The sequence below is a fragment of the Rhizophagus irregularis genome, chromosome 28 (assembly GCF_026210795.1).
Source record: "Rhizophagus irregularis chromosome 28, complete sequence".
Lineage (NCBI taxonomy): Eukaryota > Fungi > Glomeromycota > Glomeromycetes > Glomerales > Glomeraceae > Rhizophagus > Rhizophagus irregularis.
The window spans coordinates 124,377-145,266 of record NC_089456.1 but is presented as its reverse complement, the minus strand read 5'-3'; the positions used below and the strand labels follow the sequence as shown (position 1 = coordinate 145,266).

At 32.3% G+C, this 20,890-nt stretch overlaps 8 protein-coding genes across 8 annotated transcripts; 7 read left to right on the top strand and 1 right to left on the bottom strand.

The window, feature by feature from the left end:
- Positions 1 to 47: 47 nt before the first annotated feature.
- On the top strand, positions 48 to 1,450 carry OCT59_018687 (uncharacterized protein; the record flags this gene model as incomplete). Its single annotated transcript, XM_066135556.1, has 2 exons — positions 48 to 892; positions 1,087 to 1,450. 2 exons carry the CDS (start codon positions 48 to 50, stop codon positions 1,448 to 1,450), a joined length of 1,209 nt encoding a protein of 402 aa, XP_066004833.1.
- Positions 1,451 to 1,556: 106 nt separating this feature from the next.
- OCT59_018686 (uncharacterized protein) lies at positions 1,557 to 2,045 on the top strand (the record flags this gene model as incomplete). Its single annotated transcript, XM_066135555.1, has 1 exon — positions 1,557 to 2,045. One exon carries the CDS (start codon positions 1,557 to 1,559, stop codon positions 2,043 to 2,045), a length of 489 nt encoding a protein of 162 aa, XP_066004832.1.
- Positions 2,046 to 3,893: 1,848 nt separating this feature from the next.
- OCT59_018685 (uncharacterized protein) lies at positions 3,894 to 6,645 on the top strand. Its single transcript, XM_066135554.1, has 9 exons — positions 3,894 to 4,083; positions 4,442 to 4,612; positions 4,678 to 5,105; positions 5,184 to 5,334; positions 5,406 to 5,515; positions 5,579 to 5,707; positions 5,770 to 6,065; positions 6,158 to 6,300; positions 6,368 to 6,645. Exons 1-7 carry the CDS (start codon positions 3,898 to 3,900, stop codon positions 5,885 to 5,887), a joined length of 1,293 nt encoding a protein of 430 aa, XP_066004831.1. The 5' UTR covers positions 3,894 to 3,897; the 3' UTR covers positions 5,888 to 6,065; positions 6,158 to 6,300; positions 6,368 to 6,645.
- An 808-nt stretch (positions 6,646 to 7,453) lies between these two features.
- Positions 7,454 to 8,128, top strand: OCT59_018684 (uncharacterized protein; the record flags this gene model as incomplete). The annotated part of the gene is made up of 1 exon (XM_025331605.2): positions 7,454 to 8,128. One exon carries the CDS (start codon positions 7,454 to 7,456, stop codon positions 8,126 to 8,128), a length of 675 nt encoding a protein of 224 aa, XP_025185241.2.
- A 1,698-nt stretch (positions 8,129 to 9,826) lies between these two features.
- Positions 9,827 to 10,393, top strand: OCT59_018683 (uncharacterized protein; the record flags this gene model as incomplete). The annotated part of the gene is made up of 1 exon (XM_066135553.1): positions 9,827 to 10,393. One exon carries the CDS (start codon positions 9,827 to 9,829, stop codon positions 10,391 to 10,393), a length of 567 nt encoding a protein of 188 aa, XP_066004830.1.
- An 84-nt stretch (positions 10,394 to 10,477) lies between these two features.
- OCT59_018682 (uncharacterized protein) lies at positions 10,478 to 11,992 on the top strand (the record flags this gene model as incomplete). Its single annotated transcript, XM_066135552.1, has 4 exons — positions 10,478 to 11,077; positions 11,298 to 11,473; positions 11,552 to 11,802; positions 11,880 to 11,992. The coding sequence occupies 4 exons, from the start codon at positions 10,478 to 10,480 to the stop codon at positions 11,990 to 11,992; spliced, it is 1,140 nt and encodes a 379-aa protein (XP_066004829.1).
- Positions 11,993 to 12,110: 118 nt separating this feature from the next.
- OCT59_018681 (uncharacterized protein) lies at positions 12,111 to 12,581 on the bottom strand (the record flags this gene model as incomplete). Its single annotated transcript, XM_025330085.2, has 1 exon — positions 12,111 to 12,581. The coding sequence occupies one exon, from the start codon at positions 12,579 to 12,581 to the stop codon at positions 12,111 to 12,113; it is 471 nt and encodes a 156-aa protein (XP_025185243.1).
- Positions 12,582 to 14,008: 1,427 nt separating this feature from the next.
- OCT59_018680 (uncharacterized protein) lies at positions 14,009 to 14,212 on the top strand (the record flags this gene model as incomplete). The annotated part of the gene is made up of 1 exon (XM_066135551.1): positions 14,009 to 14,212. The coding sequence occupies one exon, from the start codon at positions 14,009 to 14,011 to the stop codon at positions 14,210 to 14,212; it is 204 nt and encodes a 67-aa protein (XP_066004828.1).
- Between the last annotated feature and the right edge of the window lie 6,678 nt (positions 14,213 to 20,890).

Genomic DNA, 20,890 nt, shown 5'->3' with positions numbered 1-20,890 from the left:
AGAACGCAATACGTGATGTACTAAGATCTGTGAGATATGTTTTGGCCATGGATACTTTTGCAAATACATCAACACTAATCTTTCTCCAGACTTATCATGGTGAAAATATTCGCATAGTTGATAATAAGTATCAGCCTCGTATAGGCGAGACAGTTGAATTTATTTATGATCCAAATAGCAGAGCTGAAGCTATGCGAATAGGATATGATCTTTTAAGGCAGGGCAAATGTGTAACATTCGTATCTACTGGAGCAGTGATGGTTAGAGCGCTAGTAGAAAAAGCATCTAAGTTATTTAAATCTGACAATTCTCCTGTTAAAGCCCGTGCATATTATGGGAATATGGATGGGAAGCAGAGACAAAAAGACTTCTCTAATATTGATGTTGCTTGGGGTGAGCTTGACTGTGTAGCTTACACAAATACAGTGGAGGCGGAAATATCATTTGAGGTTACAGGCCATTTTGATATAGTTATAGCTATTACAAACATCACCACTCCAGTTCATGTTGAGGCTCTTGCGCAAATGCTTTATCGAATTCGTGACTGTCCTCGTCATATTGTTTCTGTGTTTTATCAAAAAAATTCTAATGAACTTTTTCGCCCATCAGGTCGTGAAAATATTCGGGCAGAACTTGCTAGTGCTCGGCCTAATAACTTACCTATAGCAATAAAGGGTCATCGTGAATGGGATAGCAATGTCGTTTCTTATAAAATCGACAAATCTCCTGCTGTAATAACATTCATTGAAGTTGAGCATCAGAAACGCCTTTCTGCGAGATACTTTATTGAAAAGCTTTGTAGTCTTATAGCCAGTACCAGCGCTTCTCTTCAGCTAATAAAAATGGATGAGAGCCGAGGTGTTATAGGAAACCGTAAAAAGTCCGCAATGAGGTTAGGATTGAAGCATTAGTTATCAAGGAAACAGATTTTGATGTGGTTGCTACTTCCCGGAATCTTGATCTTGAAGAAGCTGAAAATCTTAAGTTTGACCAAGAACGCTCTATCCCAAATACTATGGCACTTAAACGTGATCACTAGTGACACAACTGCTCTGATCCCACTGTTGAGCATGGTCATATAACTAGCGAAAAAATCGTAAATGCATCTCAAACCATACCAGCTGAAGTACCAGCATTCTCTCAGCCAAATGCTTCACCAGAAATGATTTCATCAGACATGTTTCAAGCAAGTGTATCATTTGCATCCCAACCTAAGCCAGCTTATGATCATTCCTATTTTTGCAACAAGATATTGGATCAATATCCTAATCTATATAGAGAATGTAGTAGTGAAAATTTCGATTATTATAGGATTACTGATGAGACATCAGAGGACTATATCTGCCCATTATGCAAATTAGGTCATGATGATGAAGAAATAGAAGGTAGGTATAAAGCAGGATCTTACTTTATTAAATGTGAACAGCGTGAAATTGAGATAGTTGTGTAGTCTCATTGCTTTACAATAGTCTGGGAATTTTAATCTTTTTTTCGAATGAATAGGTCTATATGAGAAAAAAGGGATTTAAATTGTTTGCAGTTATATAAAAAGGAAAATGACTGAGTCTGTTAAAATACTAACCGCCAATTATCTGGATTGGCATGCCAAATTAACTGGGTTACCAAGTATTTTGACAGATAAGATTCATTCCAAATTATACAAAAGATATAAAAAAGAAACTGGAAATGAGCCATGGCAACTATCAGAAGTACATGAATCGGAAGTTATAAATTCAAAGCCAGAAAAAGGGCCCATCACCTTCGAAGCCAGACCCGATCCAGAATTAATTATCAAATCCGTCTTAGAGCACTTCCCATACTTGAAATTCCGAAATAGTTTTAGAGGGATTGATAATTATAATTTTGCATCACCTCAGCCGTGGAGCTCACCATGTCCTATTTGCGATGGAAAACATGGAAATTATGGATTACATGGCGAATGGTATAAAAATGGAACAGAATATTGTCTTACTTGCTTCACTTCAAGCAATAAATTCAAATTCGCGATCGTAGCATATGCCAGTCATGTGAGACCGATCACCTGAAATGCGCAGTATCCAGAACCAAAATAATAGGACTGTGCAACATAAGGCTGAATTAATGAAATTTTGGTCACACAAGAATTTTTTGACTATATTAATACAATATATCATGCCGAATTTCTTACCAAACAATCAGGATAGTACAGCTTATAAGGAGCTGGAAGGCGCTTTGCTAAGGCAAAACTACTTTGAAAAATGGCATATATTTAGGGGATGGAAGCATGGTTGTAAGGTTTGTGAAGAATGCAATCATCACTCACATCTGTATTGCAAAAGGTGTAAGAAGTAGCAGAAGGAATTTATAAGCGATGTGAATGTTCTCAAGTAATTTGATCAATAAAGCAATGATGCAAATTTACCAGACGTTTTATAATTTTTTTGCATGGAGTGAATGATGAGATTGTGTGAAGCAATGTGTGTGCTATTATTTTTTCGATCAAGTTTTAAAATTGTAGCTTGATAAATAAATGCGCGGTAATGTTATACATATATCACGGGAACAAGTAATTGCACAAAATAATTTATTCTCAAACTTTCTCGCATATTCTCAAAATTATTACGTAATTTCCCCCAAAAGGACACTTCCAAATCGATCTTGCGATTTATATAAAAGGAGCTGGCCCAGATAGTGAACCCTTTTAACTGCTTGCGCAAATATAAGCAAATAATTAAGCGGAACTATAAAACATAATCAAACTAACCAATAATCACCGTTAATATTTCTGATCAAACTAATTCTATTTTTTCCGCAAAGTAAAAATAAAGTAAGTTGGTTTATTGCTCGGCTAACTTCATGAAACATAACATCATGATACTAACCATTTTCCCGACCCTTTAGATGTACAAAGCGGGCATATTTCTTTTCTTGTTTTATATCGGCACTTTGATCCTCGCCGAGAAAATCACGATTGCCGGCACGTGGCAAGACAGCGCAGTAAAATACTACAGAGAAATAAATCACATGACCATAATTTCAGCCGGGGCGCCCCTGCCGAAAAATCTTACTTATATTGGTAAAACTATATTATGTGCCCCAGGAATTTGGCGCAGTATAACAAATAAAATTTCTGGCAATAAAATAATAACCATCTTCACGTGCCAAATTCTTGAAACTTTGCGCAGTATCGTAACGGCGATAACTCAGAAAAAATTAAGCAATAAATTTCTTGTATATGAGGAAGAATGGAATGTTGTGAAAATGAATCATGGTAAGTATGAATTGGAAATATTAAATATTGCATTTCTTATTATTTTACCTCAGTGTTAATCTCCCGAATTATCCATAGATTCGAAATTACTTAATCCCCGAGAAGTTTCATTACGGGGAATATTATTTTACATAATCTGCGTGACAAAAATCCTGTAGACATTGGTGGGATAATTTATTTCAGAAATCTAGTGTAGAAAGAGAGCATTGTTATGAGAATCTCGTAATTAGCAATTGATATAGAAATAAATTAGCTGTAGATATTTTTAGAAAGTGTGAGAGAGCGAAGAAATAACTTGATGCTGGGACTCGCATTAAATGGCCTAGGATCCGCGTACTCCCTCCCTCTTTGATAGCATCATACATTTCTTGCATTTTATAATTTAGGAGAATGCTTTGAATACGGAATAGGTGTCAATAAAGATAATGTTAAAGCATTTGAATGGTATAAAAGGTTTCGTTTTCAAATATTTTCGAAGTAGTTACACATTATAATATTAATCTTAAAAATGTAGTCAATATCTCCAAAAATTAGGATATCTCCAAAAATTAGGCGATACGATCAGTCATGTGACTTTGAAAGTACATCGTAATCCAATTGGTCATTCTTTTTATATTTTCACGCGAAATAAATGTCTGAAGTTAATTATGAATTATTTCACGAAAAAACATTTATCCTGGGATGTTATTGATTTTTTAGAAAAATGCGATCTTGAACCGTTCGATAAGAAAGTAAATCAATATATCAGGTGCCTCGACTTTATAGCTGGTGACAAAGACGAGCAAGTATGCAGAAGGAGAAAGGCTGATGCTCTTCTTAAGAGATATAGGAACGTAAGGATTTTTTTTAAGAAATGGGAACGAAAAATAAGTGGCGTGGCAGGGGTCCAGGATTGCTCGGCTCTTGTCATTCAAGGCCGATATATATGTATATTCGCTGAGCCACAAAACCAATGCGGGGCACTAATAGCCCAGTTGCTAACCCAATCCGGCTATTTGATGTTCAAGGCCAAGTGCTTGTAAGCACCTCGCTAACCTAGCAGTGGTCCCACCAGGGCATAGACAGCCCAATTCGGTTATCTTATGTTCAAGGCCAAGTGCTTATAAGCACCTCGCTGACCTAGTGGGATAGAATCAGATGGGAGTGACATTGCTAGTTAAGAATATCACTAACTCGAGTCTTCTTTGCTAGGGTTCTAAACCTGACCAAAAACGTGCCAAAGATTGGGAACAGAAACGCAAATCAAGCGTAACAGGTGGTGGTTCCTCAATCATCATCCACAATTCGACACTATCAGGGAACTCGTTGTCGGGAAACTCTTTAGGAATTGGTTCCATTGCTAGAAGCTCTGTTAATGAAACGGTACAGATGGGTTACGTTTAGTCGGAAAGTTGGAAAATGGCAAAACTAATTATTTTATGTTGCAGAAAAAACAGGCCCGTAATGTTCAAGCCCCGCGAACACCCGAATATCAAATGTTATCTTCAAGTTCCTCTGTTCCCTTAACCATAAGAAACGAAAGTGACGAAGAAACAGACACAGACAGTGATGGGACTGACAGTGATAAGCGAGATCTTAAGAATCTTACGTTTGATGAGTACGTGGATGGTGACGCTGTGCGTGTAGATGGTGGTGACGATGAAGAGACTCCTGATTACAATGATGATGAGGTCAATGTGGAAGCTGAACGGGACAAGCAGGGAAGCAGGTTAATTATCGAAGAAATAAATAAGATGAAAGCAGAATACTCAGAAAGATACCATAAGATACGTCCAGAGAACAAATGGAAGTTACCTTCTGGAAAGTTTGCAGAGGATATTCTCTACGAGTACACACTAAATTTAGAATACGAAAGGTAAATAATTTAAGCTAAAGTAATGTACAGAGTTTATTATACTGTAATCACAACTAATCTATAAAGTTTTGCTATCAGCTACTTGCACAGCTTTATAATTGATACAAGCGATGAGACGATTATGAATCTTTTCAATGATCTTGACAGGCATCACATTAATACATATAATATCCTTCCGGAACCACAAGTGGATGATAAATTACTAGACTTTCTTTTACGCTACCGAGAAGTGAGTATTATCAATTACTATTACTATCTGCGTAGCGATATTAATCATTATGTTACAATCGTGTCCTCTAGAAAACCCCTCAAGGTCTACGTAAGTTAATCAATGCTGGTATCGATTTACCTTCTTATGACTCGCAGAGAGATTTCGACTATCACTACATACACGAAGTTTTCTCTCATTTGTGAGTAATTGATAGCATTTTGCGAGTATCTTTACATTATCTAACCAAAATTTGTTATTACAGGCTTCCACGATATGAACTTAGGCCTAATGACTATACTAATTCACACTTAGAGGGCTGGTTCAAGACAAATATCTGGAGCGTAATAGTAGACTGTTGTCTTTTAGATGTGGTGAATTCAGAATTCATACGGTAAGTGTGCTTATTGGATATAGAGATATAAAATTTTTTAATGAAATTTCCATTTCTTTTAGCGGTGAAGGTTGCTCTCGCGCTTCAGGGCAACGAAAAAATAAGGGAAGAAAAAGTTCGGAAGTTAGAAAGATTCTTGGCCGTAAGTGTGATGGTACGGGAATTAGGGACACCAGATGAGTTTGCAATAAGCGAAGAAGGTAGATTATGGGATGGAGAAGACGGAACGAAGTACTTGAGTGATGGATTAAGGAAACTACCAAAAACGATGCGAGATACGCTAGCCCAAAAAGTAAAAAGTTCAAACTTAGTTCCGTAATATCTCTCCAACTAGAAATTGTAGGCTTCCTTCACTCCGGTAAAATACTGTACCTCTTATTTGAATAGTATCTTTTAAGAGTTTTATCTTTTCTCTTCTAATAAATATTCTTTTATTTATTATTATTCCAGGTCAATATCTCCAGCAGTTAGTCATGGACATTCCATGTGGATCTATTTGTCGACTACGCAGATATCCTTCTACAAAAATTCCGGCAAAATTGGATGAGATAGATGAACTAATTACCATGGTGAACGATATGCTAGTTGCGAAGGTATTCCCAATTCAATTTTGATTCATCAATTAATAACTTATATCTAATATAATTTATTTTTATTTAGTTACGTATCAGAAGATGTTTTGAATCTATAAATAACATAGATTCTTCTAGTAATGAAGGGTTAAAGAGGCGGTTGAAGAACCGAAAAGAAATTAAATCAGAGGCGGATAACCTCCCTGATACACAAAAAACTCCGAAAAAAAAAAAATTAAGGAAAAATTAGTTGGTTATACGAAATCGAAATTTAAGTATCCATGATGTAATGAGTATCAATATCACGATTTCAAGGTTTATAACTAATAAAAGCATTTAATAAAGTTTCATTATTTTTTAACATGCATGTGCTTGAGTGTATATGTGAGAAGACGGGGTTTGAAATCGAAACAATTAAGGCTACTGTGCCAAAATTCACTCAAATATGACCGCCATGGTCACAGCTACCGAAAATTTTCCGATTTTGATGAATATCAAATTTTTACTCAACTGTGACCACCTTGGTCACACTTGCCGAAGTTTTTTCCATGTTTTAACATTATCTAGTCATGTATGCTTATCGTTTCTACAAATAAAATCAATGTATACACTTATCAATTATTTTTAAATCCTATAAATGATGAACTGCTACCCGCTTCTATTCTCCTGCAGATCAAAGGCGAGATCTGATTGGCTGATCTGTAACTCCTCGTGATTTAAGTTTCGAGGAGCTAGGGAGATCTCGTGTGATACGAATTTTTTAATTTAGCCGTTATATTGTCTCAGATCTAATTTAGCCAAATTGGCCGGAGTGATGTCGCCTGTTAATCATGAGAAAAAATATGAATCTGTTTTCACCCAAACAATCGAATAAAAATGAATATGATATTTTATTATAATATACTTGCTATAAATCACTATAAGTCTTTAAAACAGCTATAAATCAATAAAATCACTAAAACAGCTATAAATTGCTATAAACTCCATATATCCGTAAAATGGCTAAATCTAGCGACTATAATGGTTTGAATCCTGTAGTAGTGCAGGCGTTAAACAATCTGCAATATAGGTATAGTGGTGAAACACCAGAAATATGGTGTTCCCGTGTTCGTTATCCATTTAAGACACTTCTTGAAAATAACCCAAAATACTTTTCTAAGATTGATTTATCCAGATGATTGAAAGATCATATAAAGATGGGGAATTTAAAGCTGGGAGACGCTCATTTCATATTTATTGCACTGTATGCGACTCCTTGGTAATTATTCACGAAAATACCATCGAATGTGCTAATAAGCATCTGAATGAATGTATTACTAAATCCACTAAAAAGTATCTTGCATATTCTAATCCTATACGAAAGAATGTGAAAAAAGGAGGAGCGCTAAGCCGAAAGAGTGTATCATCGCTCAGTTCTGATAGAGTTGATGAGATTTATCTAACATATTGTTTTATATTCAGAAAAGGCTTGAATAATTATACTTATGAACATTCAAATGAAATTAAGAAAAGGATTGTAAATCGCTTAATTAATAATGTAAGAGTTATCCAACAGGCTTGGAGGAGTTACAAGAAGAGACCTGCATCATTCGCATCTCAAATTTGGAATGTGCTGAGAAATGATGGTACTACTGATGAGGAGAAGTTTTTAGGTGGCGATTGGGTAAAAGATAAGAAAATTCAATTATTTGTAAGATTCCACAAAGTATCAGTAAAAATGATTGAAATTTCTGAATATTATCATAGACAGGTAACTGCTTATCCGAATAAACTACGTGATGAAATTATCCGGTTAGCATATTCGCATTTTGGACTGGATAATTATATTGGAATGAATGTATGTGTATAACAGTATAAGGGAATACATCTCATGTGACTCTCTGACAAAATTCCCAGCTCTTATCCAGTTGTATAATGTGACTAGATATGAATAATAATTGTGAATGAATTTTCCAGATTAGTCCTTAACCCAGATCCTGAATATTGCCTTAATAAAATAATATATTGTCCACACCTTATGGCCTAGGCATGTGTGACATAAATTTTTGATCCATCTAGCGTGTCTCTTCTTATTTATAAAAAGGCCATAAATGTATTATTTGTATTATAATAAAACTGATCCTGGTGGTCTATTTTTTGAAATTTCATGGAATTCCATTTTTTTTGCGCCAATGTATAAATATATAATGGCATTTAACCAAGCATATTCTGAATTGCTAGCCAAGTTACCAGCTTCCATAATAAATGAGGCATGGATTCGTCTCACATCACGGAAGCGTAACCCATTATCTGAGAGCCAGCTTAAATTATTTTGTACGACTCTGATTTTCTAAAAATCTTTACATTCACTTAAAGGAGAATTGGTGCCCCTCTTTTTTTACACGCATCTTCTTGTGATTTGGGATTAGAATGATAGCCAGTTTGGGCGATAATATATTCCACGCAATATGATATTTTTTCAATTCTCTTATCTCAATAGGGTCTATCAAGATTTGTGGTTGGCTCATTCTGATTCTCTTTTATAATCGCAAAAGAATGGCATTTCGGAAGGGAACCATTGCATTGGCAGCGGAAAGAACGTATTGAAAATATAAAGCTGAGCTGAAGGAGGAGAACTACCATGCTCCGTAGTGAATTGCAAGCAGAAGTTGATAGTAACTGCCAAAATGAAAAGCAGATCAGGGAGCTGGAACATGAATGTGTCCGTTGTGAACAAGAAATCCAAACTCTTAATGGTGAGATAGAACGTCTTGAGAATACTTCGAAAAAGGAAATAATAGAGCTAAAATCTGAAATTTCCAGCCTAAAAAAGCAACTATATCAAGCTAAGAAGGATATTCGTGATAATGAAAAACATATTTCTAGTATGAGAGTACTGTTAGTAGATTCTGAGGAGCAGGTAGAGAAATTGCGATGCCGGATCAGAACCATCTCATCACAAAAAAATTCACCAGAACGAGGGAATTCTTCAGACTTGTATAATCCTAATATTAACATAGAAATGGCTACCATCACAGAGCTAGCAAATGCAATAGATGGTTATCTGAATAATACAACAATAAGTAGAGAAATCTTAGCTGATCAAATAAAAAGGGCGACAAGGCAGATTCACCGAAAAGAGAATAATTTGCATCAGGATTTAGTCCGTGAGCAACGAAGGCAATATGATGCAGAGGCTGAACATAATAATGAAATTATACGAAAGCAAAATGCTGAAGGAGTGAAACAAATGGTTATTGCTGACCTTTATCAGTTGCGGACCAATGCTCGAAATCAAGTAAATAGAATGTTAGACAATATAACAGGAAAGCGAACCTGTATTGGTATATTGCTACAGGAAAAATTTGCCTTACAATTGCTGTATTAGCGAAATGCCCATCACTTACAGCAAAATAGAGGGGATATAGGTCTGTTAGAATTTAATCGTGACAAGCTCTATGAGCGATATGAGAAATGGAAAAATAAGACCCAAGCAGAGTGCCAGAATAATTTTAATTTGCAGGGACAAATTTTAGCGTTACAGAATAATCCACCAAATTAAATAAACATGGCAGGAATCCCACAACCATTTTTTGACTGGGATGATAGTATTCCAGATTTTTTAGCGAAACTAAGATTATATCTGCAAAATCAAGGGGTAGATCCAGCAGATAATGCAGGAGGTCCACCCACAGGAAGAGAAGTAGCTATAGGATATTTAAAAGGCTATATGAGAGGAAGAGCCTTAGAATGGTTTGACGAAGAGATTACTACAAAGCAGAATTGGGAATTAGCAAACTTACTTGATAATACAGGGCAGGCTAACTTAGTAGTAGTAAATGGGCGAAATGCAGGTCAAATAGGAAATCAAGCATTGAATGAAGCTTTTGGCCAACCAGGAACTGCAATAGTCAAGTTGAAAGCTGTAGAAAGTCCCTGGAATGAAGATTGGCGTATAGCAGATGGTCGTCCTGCTAATATTGCTGTTAATGCACTAAATGCTAATAATGGTACTACGGTAGTTGTAGCTGGTATTCGTTTTGGTCAAGCCATATGGTGGCTAAAAACACATTTTCCTACAGTGGAGGAGGAGCTTCGGGATTTGATGTATAGAACAATTAGAAAGGGAATATGACTATAGATGAATTGTATAGAAAATTATTACGAATAGGGGAAGATGACCAACTATAGACCTGAAGAATTACGTGAAAGTTCTTAGATGCGCTTCCACTCTCATGGCTTGAAAAAGCTGAGGATATTGGTGAACATTTGCCGATTGGATAAATTAGCTAAAAAGCTTTATGAGATAGAATTACGCCGAATAGCAAGACATAAAAAAGATAGATTACCTGACCCTCTAGTATCTAATCGAGCATCTCAAGAAATATATGAACCCTCACCTGTTTCAGCCCCGCAACAGCAAGGAATTTCTTTAGAAGATATGCAAAAAGCAATTCAAAATGCATTGGCACAACAAAAAACTGAAAACCAGGCATTAGTAAAGAAAGTTACAGAATTACAATCGCAAATGGCTCAGCAAGTATCTACCCCACAAACTGTTGAACCAGTTAGACAGCCAAAAGGTCCACCATCTTCATTGAAAACAGAGGAAGGTCTCAAGAATTATTATGTATCAGAATACTTAAAAGAAATAGGTTTATTAAGTAAGGAAGATTTAGACTCAGATTATCCTGTAAAACCTTTTCAAAGACCTCGTCCACAGCGAAACAATAATTCTGCTAGATTTGATAGGATTGAAGAAGGACTTGAAGAAACTCAGAATAATGTAAATCAGTTAGCTGATCTATTTCAGAAAAAAGTATTTATACAAAAATGTGAAATTTGTGAAGAAACGGGCCATAGCAAAGGAAGTTGTCCAAAAAGACCAATAGCTCAATCAATCTAAATTCACTCGGTCATATTTTACGCCTCTTACACTTATAGTTCCTCCGATTCAGATGGTGAGGAAAATGGTGGGGTGGTTATGATGAGAATGATAATAGATGAATTGGATATGACCCACTGGTAAAAAAAAACAGGTAAATGAACCGAGAGGCGCTTCATATAAGTTAACCGGTGATACTAATGCAATCTCACCTCTAGAATCTAGCCAACCTGAAACGTACGATCAGCTATTGTCTAAACTCTCACCACCAATACGAAAAATGTGCTTGTCTCGAAAGGCTCAAGAAGAGGAAACGAAAGAATCAGATGAGTGATTATCATCTTTACAATATTTGGATGCTAATATAAATGACTTAACTATTTCTGAATCTTTTTTAGATTTTGGCAGTGAGTTTGGTGGTATAAATGATCCAGCAATCAAAGCGCTTGGATGGAAGGCTGATAAACCATCTAATTTTGCCATAAAGGGCAATTCCAAGCATATTACCGATTCATTAGGATGGTATACAGACGTGCCAGTTACCTTGAAGGATAAAGAAGATAAGACAGTCACAGTCATTGGAAATTTTGTTCGTATTGATAATGGTGAAACAGAACCAATGCTATTTTTTGGTATGTCAAACATTCAAAAGGTTCAAGGTATTCTCGAGCCAAATAAAAACCAGTTCCACATAAAGTTACATAGAAAAGCATATATTATCCTAACCTTTAGCAAGGCTCCGGTAGTCAAGGATCTGCCAAAAGAGGAGCAGGACCAAGTATCTACGATTCTTCTAGTCTAACTGGTGAGAAGGACTTAAAAAAAATGCATAAATTGTATGAGTTATGAGGATATAGCAATTCGTATGAAAGAGCTCAAAAAGGCATTATTTTCTAGCATTCAATCGAATTTGGAAATCATAGGATACTATAATAGTTTACGCAGTCAGATTGAATAGGACGAATAACTATTTGGAAATAAGAGGATGACCTGATGCTTTAATTTTTTCTAAAGTATTATTGGTTCTCTTATACAAATCCAAGACATCTTCAGAGGGGTCAGTAGGTGAAATAATTTCTTTTTTTGTTCCAGGTATTGATTGACCCCCTTGGAATTGTTTCTTTCCTTCAGTCTTTTTTGCCTTACTACTTGCACTTTCTTCCGAAACTGGATCAGTAGATTTGCTAATTTCAGCATCGTGTATCTTGTTTTCCAGTGCTGTAAAGGCAGTATTAAATTTATTTTGAAAATCTCTTTCAGTTTGGTGCTCCTTATTCTGTTTATCTATAACATTCATACTTGATGTGACTGCTAAATCATTCCATTGAATCCTATTAAACTCTTGTCCTCTCCAAATTTGATATAAGCGACTATTCGATATATTATATTTTTTACTTAGCTGAGCTAAAGGTTTAGACTTCATATCACGATATTGCATGATATCTTTGTAATCTGCGGAGGATAAGTATCTAGCCCTGGAACTAATATGTGTTTTAAGCGGGGTGTAATCATATTAGTAGCTAATCTCTAAAGATTTTTTTTTTCACTATAAATAAAAAATCCACAAAAAATATTGATACTATGGTAATATCAGTAATACAATAGTATCAGTACTATACTAATATCGGTAGTATCGATAGTATTAGTATCAGTTATATGGTAGTATCAGTACTATGCTAGTGTCGATAATATAGTAGTATCAATAGTATTGGTAGTATTAGTATCAGTTATATGGTAGTATCAGTATTATGCTAATATTGGTAATATGCTATCATAGTATCCATAAAAAATAAAGTGCTTACTGCGCAGTCTCAAAATTTTGCTCATATTTTTTTTAGTATACTAATGATTAAGCTGAAAAAAAAATATGCCCAATGTACATACTTTAAGAGATATCGAAAATAGAGAGGTGGTTGAGGGTCCACTAAGTAAACACACCCCCTCGGGCAGTGTTGTACATTTTTGATGTCTGCAGCTTTTTTTGGTTGTCCTGGACATGTCCGCACTCTGTCCGTACTCTTCTGTAACTTAAAATTCTCTACAAAAATTATATATATTTATGCATAACACAGGTCGAAATGCTAAAAATTGGCAAAAAAAATGGCGCGAAAAGCAGTGGCTATTCTTGGCTATTCTTGGCTGTTTTTGGCTATTTACGAATTAACCTATACTATTTGTAAATAGTTTATACAAATTTGCGAATAGTTTATGCGATTTGCGCCATTTTTTTTGCCTATTTTTGATCATTTGACGTGTGTAATTGGATGCTAAACATTTTTGCTAAGTATCGAACAAGGCTATCATAGAAAAATTTCGAGGGGTTATCATTTCTTTTTTGTGTAACATGTCCCAGACATTGTCCCGTGACAACACTACCCTCGGGTAATCGGCTTGATAGCATCCGCAAATCAGAACTTGAGAAAGCATTGCGCGGTAACATCAAAACTGCTTCTGATATTGCTAATGATTATAAAGACCTGCAGGATATATATTTAGAGCGAGTGAAGGAATCTGTTCAGGCTTTAACAATAAGTTTAGTCGGCTGAATACAGCTAATACTGAGCTCAAAGCCAAATATTCTGCTAAAATCAAATCGCTCAAATCCAATATTAAAATACTGAGAGAGAGCTAACTTTGTGAAAACCGAAACTTCGTCCGCCTGATAAGGTCCAGATTCTTTCTTGAAACTAAAATACGTAAATTGGAAGGTAAGTTGGAGGACATAGATCTAGAGCGTACATATCATGATTTGGATGTAATGGGAGGAGTGATAGAAAAGCCAGTAGAAATGCCAAAGTTACGAGATTGAGGGCCGCATGATAATTTAAGAAGTATTGTCTGTGAACTGAGATCAAAGATAAAGTAATGGAACTTGATAAAAAACTTGCTAAGGAAGATATAATAGAGGTGTTGCAAAAAGTAATATCAGAAAAAGACCACCACCTTCAAGATGCCAATGCTCGCCTAGAAAAGGCATTATCAGAGAAAGATTCCCTTTTTCATGAGGCCAATACTCGTATAAAAAAACAACAGCCAGTTTTGAAAAAAAAACCAGTCCTGGTCTTTTGAGCCCGCAGGTAATTGGGAGAACTGATATCTCCAATACTACTTTAGCATTACCCCACTTGCGCTCTATTACTGGACTGCGTAAGCAAACTAATTTCATCTTTTTTCAGCATGCAATCATCTTCGTAATAGTATTACTAATCATATACTTTCTATAGCACATACTCTCTTACCTATACTCTTCCAATCCATCTTACTAAGGTTGCTTGCCAAAATCAAGTAGTTTAGGCCAAGGCCGAAACTTTTTAAAACTGAAAGTTTAGGCAATTAAAAGTAAATTTGCCGAAATTATACAATGCCAAAACTTTTACCGAAAGGCCGAAATTTGGCCGAAATTATTGGCCAACATTAATACTATAATTCTGGCTGGAATAATGATCGACATGTAAATTTCCTTTTGTAGAAATCTGTGTAACATTTGTGCGACACATTTCTCCGATTTTACTGGAAAACAAAATTTCCTTTTTTTGAAATTTGTGTAATGTCACGTGACACAATATCATAATTTTGGCCGAATTTTAATTTTGGCCAAAATTAAGACCGAGTTTCGGCCTATTTTCGGCATTTTCGGCATTTGATTTGATTGGCCGAAACCTTTCAGAATTTCCTTTTTAGTTTCATTGACGGCTTCTTGCGCTTCTGAATGAAGAAAAAAATATTCCAAACTATAAAATACCCTTAAATAGAAATCAAGGTTATGCATTTCCAATCTGATACGCAGAAGAACCAAAAGACAGGACTACCTCCTATGAAACTTCGTCTTTTAATTCTTAATTTACGCATTTCAACAAAAGGTTCTAACAGTTCATTTTTACTTTTTTTTTAGATAGCTACTATTAATCGGGTTTCAATTTTTTTTTGTAGAACTGGCTTTAGAATTCTATTTGCTAGAAATTATAGAAGAATAAAATATCTTTATTATACTGAAATATAGGAACCCCTGAAATGCTGTTAAGGTACATTGGACTTTTACGTGTTGGGTAGGACGTCTACGGACGTTAAATATACTTTGTGAAGAATTATGTAGTTTTTTGACTAATAACAGTATGCGTAACTATTAATTAAAAAACTATTACAGATTCATTATAAAACTATTATGCAAACAATTGCAAATCAATAAATTGTATTATAAATTTATTAAAAATAAATTATAAAGCTATTATAAAACTATTACAAAATAATTACAAATCAATTACAAAATCATTGTAATTTTTTGATATTATTTTGACATGAAATTATAAGCCTAGATAACATGGTTTTAATGGTTGACATAATGCATTAAAACTATGTAAAAATAATATTATAGCTATGTCAAAAGCATATCAAAAAAATAGCTATTTTTAGCAAAGGATATCTAAATATATTAATTATAAGCAACAATATTAAGCTATTTTTTATGTTTTAATTAATATATACTATTACATTTAAATACTTCAAAGTTTCTAAAGCTTCTTTTGACATGGTTATTTGTGATTTATATTTCTTCATTTTTGCTTCAAAATAAAACTTTACAGATTGTCCCAAGACATCCATGATTCTACTATTATTCAAATTGACAATACCATAACTTAATGATAATTTCACCTTTGCTTTCTTTTCTTTCTCGCATAAGCCTATTAATTTTTCTTTGATATCTATTTTGCAAATAATTGCATCAAACTTCTAGAAAGACCAAATCATATCTATGTATTTATTATTAGTTACCATGAATTGTGATTATTTATAATTGTGAGATGAAGGAGAAGAAGGAGTTATAGAAGTTTTTGGTATTGAGTGAAGTTCAACTTCATTACTTGAATTGTTTAAAATACTTGAAACTTTATAGCTGTGAATATAAGAGTCAGAGTTTTTAGTATTGAGTGAAACTTAACTTTATTATTTGAATTGTTTAAGATACTTGAAATTATACATGCTGCCCAAATTATTTTGGGATGTCATAATTATAATTTGGGATGTTATAATTCATTTAGTTTATATATAATTTACTATGTAAAGTGCCAAAATAATTTGGGATGTTATAATTGAATTTGGGATTTTACTTATAATTACGGCAGTCCAAAATAATTTGGATGGCATGTATACTTGAAATTTCATAGCTGTGGAATGAAGAAGTTGTAGGAGTTTTTGATGTTAAGTAAAGCTCAACTTCATTACTTAAATTGTTTGAGATACTTGAAATTTCATAGTTGTGAAATAGAGAAGTTGTTAGAATTGTAGATGTTGTATAAGATGTGTAAGACTCTATTTCATTACTTTTCAGATTATTTAAAATATTTGAAACATTCATCATATTTACAGATGTGTTAGTGGCCTAAATAGTGGAATTGAAGAATCAGACCAAATTTAGTTTAGATTACAATATAATCCAATTTTTTTAAAAAAACATAACATTATGTAAATACCATACTTCATTCTTCTTAATGTATTCAGTTACTATAAACAGATATTATTTCTGATATTTGTGATTACGTCATTACTTTTGATGTTCCAATTTGTCTAAATTAAAAAATCATTGGAATTAAATATAGCAATCAGTCAGTTTCAAGATTAATAGCATTACTGATTCTTGTTAACTATTTTAGCAAGCTTATTTCACAGCTGTTCAAAAATCTTTTGATAACTTTGGTAGTAGTTAATCTTACATATAATTTCATTTACTGGAATATCTCATCAGCCACAATTAGATCATAGTTAATTTATTCATAATAATAAACCAGAAATTTAGTGGTTTGATCAAAATATCAGTTAATATGGATGGTTCACCAATATCTTATATTGAATTTTTTCATTGTCAAGTTTTTATTGATCAATATTCAGAAATTTTTGGAAAACTTCTTATTCTTTAGAAAAAAAATAGACATTAGTATAAAATTAACATTACTTATACAGGTCGAAAAGTGAAAAATCAGGCATCAATCAGTCACCAATTGGTCACCAATCAGATAACTGATTGGTGACTAATTGGTAACAGATTGGCATTTTTGCCAAATACCATTACCAATCAGGTAGTTTGCTAACTTTTGATCCAGTGATCAGAAAAAAATGAAATATGACTCATTGGAATCGTCTCAACAAGATGAATCTAATGGTAGCAAAATCGCATTTCTAGGATTAATAGTTAATAAAAAATTAAATAAAATATAAATGATACATTTTTATTTTTATATTTTACTTAATATCTCTTTAAGTATTAATCCTAGAAATGCGATTTTACTACCATTAGATTCATCTTGTTGAGATGATTCCAATGAGCTATATTTCATTCTTTTCTGATTACTGGATCAAAGTTAGCAAACTGCCTGATTGGTGACAGTATTTGGCAAAAATGCCAATCTGTCACCAATCAGTCACCAATCAGTCACCAATCAGCTACCTGATTGGTGACTGATTGGTGACTGATTGATACCTGATTTTTCACTTTTCGACCTGTGTTAAACTATTCTACACCCATTAACTATAAAAAAACAAAGATGAACCATAACATAATATGTAGTTTGACAAACAGTTGGTATATAAGCATTCAGTTGTGTTATAGCAATAATATATGTCTATTCAAGAATAATTAATAAGGAAAGGCATACTTTACTATTACTAGCTAATATATATGTAATAAGTAGCTAACTACTTGATGGTTTGTCAATATGTCATGTAATTGTCTTAGAACAGAAACGTATTCTAGTCCTTGAACCCACTTATCTTAAAGTTAATACAATACTTAACTTCAAAGTTAGAGAGATATTGTCGAAGCTACTTAAGAATATTCTTTGAATAATAGGAGCAGAGCAATTATATAATATATGTTCGTTTATTTTCATAGTAAAAGTTAAAATCATTTTACGCTCGTATTTAATTAATAACCAATCTGTGTTATTCTTGAAGAAGATTTCTATTGCTTGTAGTTGCGATTCACAAGATATAGTAGTATTAGCTGATATTAAAGATGGATATATAACAGTTATATAACATAAATAATATATATAACAATTATATAATATAAATAACATCAATATGTAATTTTATTAAATTTATTATTTTTAATTATATTTAAAGATAAATGAAAAATTAAAAAGTTATACTTAAAATTGATACTATCCCGTTGGCATTTGGCCGTGGTCAAGAATTTTTTTGGCCGATTTGGCCGGCCAAAATGGCAAAACGGCTAATGGCTAACCCCGGCCAAATTTGGTCAAATAACAAAATACTAATATTTTATTAAGGCTGTATTGGCATTTGGCCGCGGCCAAATGGCCAAATGGCCAATCCCGGCCAAACGGCCAAGTGCCAACACTGCCTTAAACTGTTTTGCAGCCAAATCTGCCTGCAATTTTGTTTTTTAATTAAAGACACTTTTAAATATCTTAAAATATTTTATTACATAAACAGATATTTTTGTAATAAATTCTATAGTATTTTCTAAGTAAAAATCGAAAAAAAATTCAATTTGATTAATGATTTTTCAAAAGTAAATGATTGACAAATTATAACAAATAGTAGCTAAATTTTTCAAATTGAAATATCTTTTTATCCATTAATCCTAGAAATATAAAATTACCACCATTTGATGCGTCTTAATGAGAAGAATCTGATAGAAATAAAATTGTCTTTCTACAAATATTATATGACAGGATAACTTATAAAATCTAAAAATTTATAAATTAAGATAACTTTTTATCTATCAATTCTGGAGTTATAATTTTATTACCATTAAATGTGCTTTAATAAGAGGAATCTAGCAAATATAATTTCATCTTTCTACGATCACTAGATCTTAAGATATTTTAAAAATTCAAAAATTTTTAAAATTAATTTTAACCCCTACAGTTTAAGGGATAAGTAAGTTAATTTATAAATTATTTAAGTAATATTATAATCAAAATTGTTCAGAATTATAAATTAAAAAATTGTAAAAATAGTTAAAATGTTCAATTCTAAATAACTGAAGTTTTTATTTAGAATAACTGTAGTAAAATAAATTTTAGTTTCTAATTTTTTGCATTAAAAGGATTCAAATAAGCCAAAATTTATAAAAATCAGATTAGTAGTTAAGAAGAAATTGATTGTCAAAAAATTCATATTTTATATATAAAAAATATATAAAATATAAATTTTTAATGATTAATTTCCTTTTAACTACTTATTTGTTTTTATAAAATTTAACTTATTTTAATTCTTTTTAATTAAAAAAATTAAAATTTAACATTATTTTTGTAGTTGTAAAATTTATATAAAAATAATACAATAATAATGAAATAAATTTAATGTTCAATAATATAAAAAATATTAAATAAATTTACTAGTAATATTACCTGTAGTTATATAAAATATAATTATAATAATGTGTAATTTATTATATTATGATATATTTAGCTTTTCACAATTTTACTTTTCCTAGTAGATTCTTCTATAATTTCATCTTCATTTTCTTAAACTTCTTCTTCAATATTATCATTTAATTTTTAACTATTAGTTAAACAAAGATTAACATATATAGACACTAATTTAAAAAGTTCTGTTTATATTTATTAATCTGTTTCTTCTAATATTTTGAATAAAGTTAAATTTAATTAATTATATTCTGAAGCAACACTTGATGCTAGAATTGACATTATTTGTATTGCAAATTTACCAAGAACTGGTATTTCTTTTTGCAATCCAGTCCACCAATTAAGTGGATTTTTTATTGCTTCTAATTCTTAAAACATTGATATACTGAATGGACCTGTTTTGTTATTAAACCATAATAATTTTTTTGTCAATTAACCATTTAAATTCTGATTCATGTCATTTCTGTAACTTTTGAAAAAAAATATTCTTTTGCTAATTCTTGACCACAATATCTTAAATCTAAATAATAAGCAATAATAATAGCAGGATAATACATTTTTTTTCAACGTTGTTTACATTTATTAAAAATAATATTTTTTAAAGAAGTAAAAATATTAAGTTGCATGATCTTACTTTTTAATTTTATAAATCTATAATTAAAAAAATATTACTTACTTTGCTGAAACTTGGAGTTTACAATCGATATTGATTAGATATCGCAATGATATCATTACGATATCATTACGATATTTTGATAAAAGATAGATTCGACGTCGTTAAGTTAGTCGTAACTGTATTTAATCGACATTGATTAGTTCGATATCTCTGCGATATCGCTGCGATCATTATGCGATGTAAATATTATCACGTAACCACATTGTAGTAATGTCGTATTAACATTGAATTAATATTACAAAAATATTTGACATTTATTTGATATCGTAACCATGTCGTAGTGATATTGTATTAACATTGACAAAATATTTGACATTTTATTTGATATCGTAACCACATCGTAGTGATATCATATTAACATCGAATTAATATTGCAAAAATATTTGACATTTTATTTGATATCGTAACCACATCGTAGTGATATCATATTAACATCAAATTAATATTGCAAAATATTTGACATTTTATTTGATATCGTAACCACATCGTAGCCATATCGTAGTGATATCATATTAACATCGAATTAATATTGCAAAAATATTAAAAATATTTTACATCTATTTGATATCGTAGCCACATCGTAGTGATGTCGTATTAACATTGAATTAATATTACAATTTTATTTGATATCGTAACTACATCATAATAATATCATATTAATATCGAATTAATATTACAAAA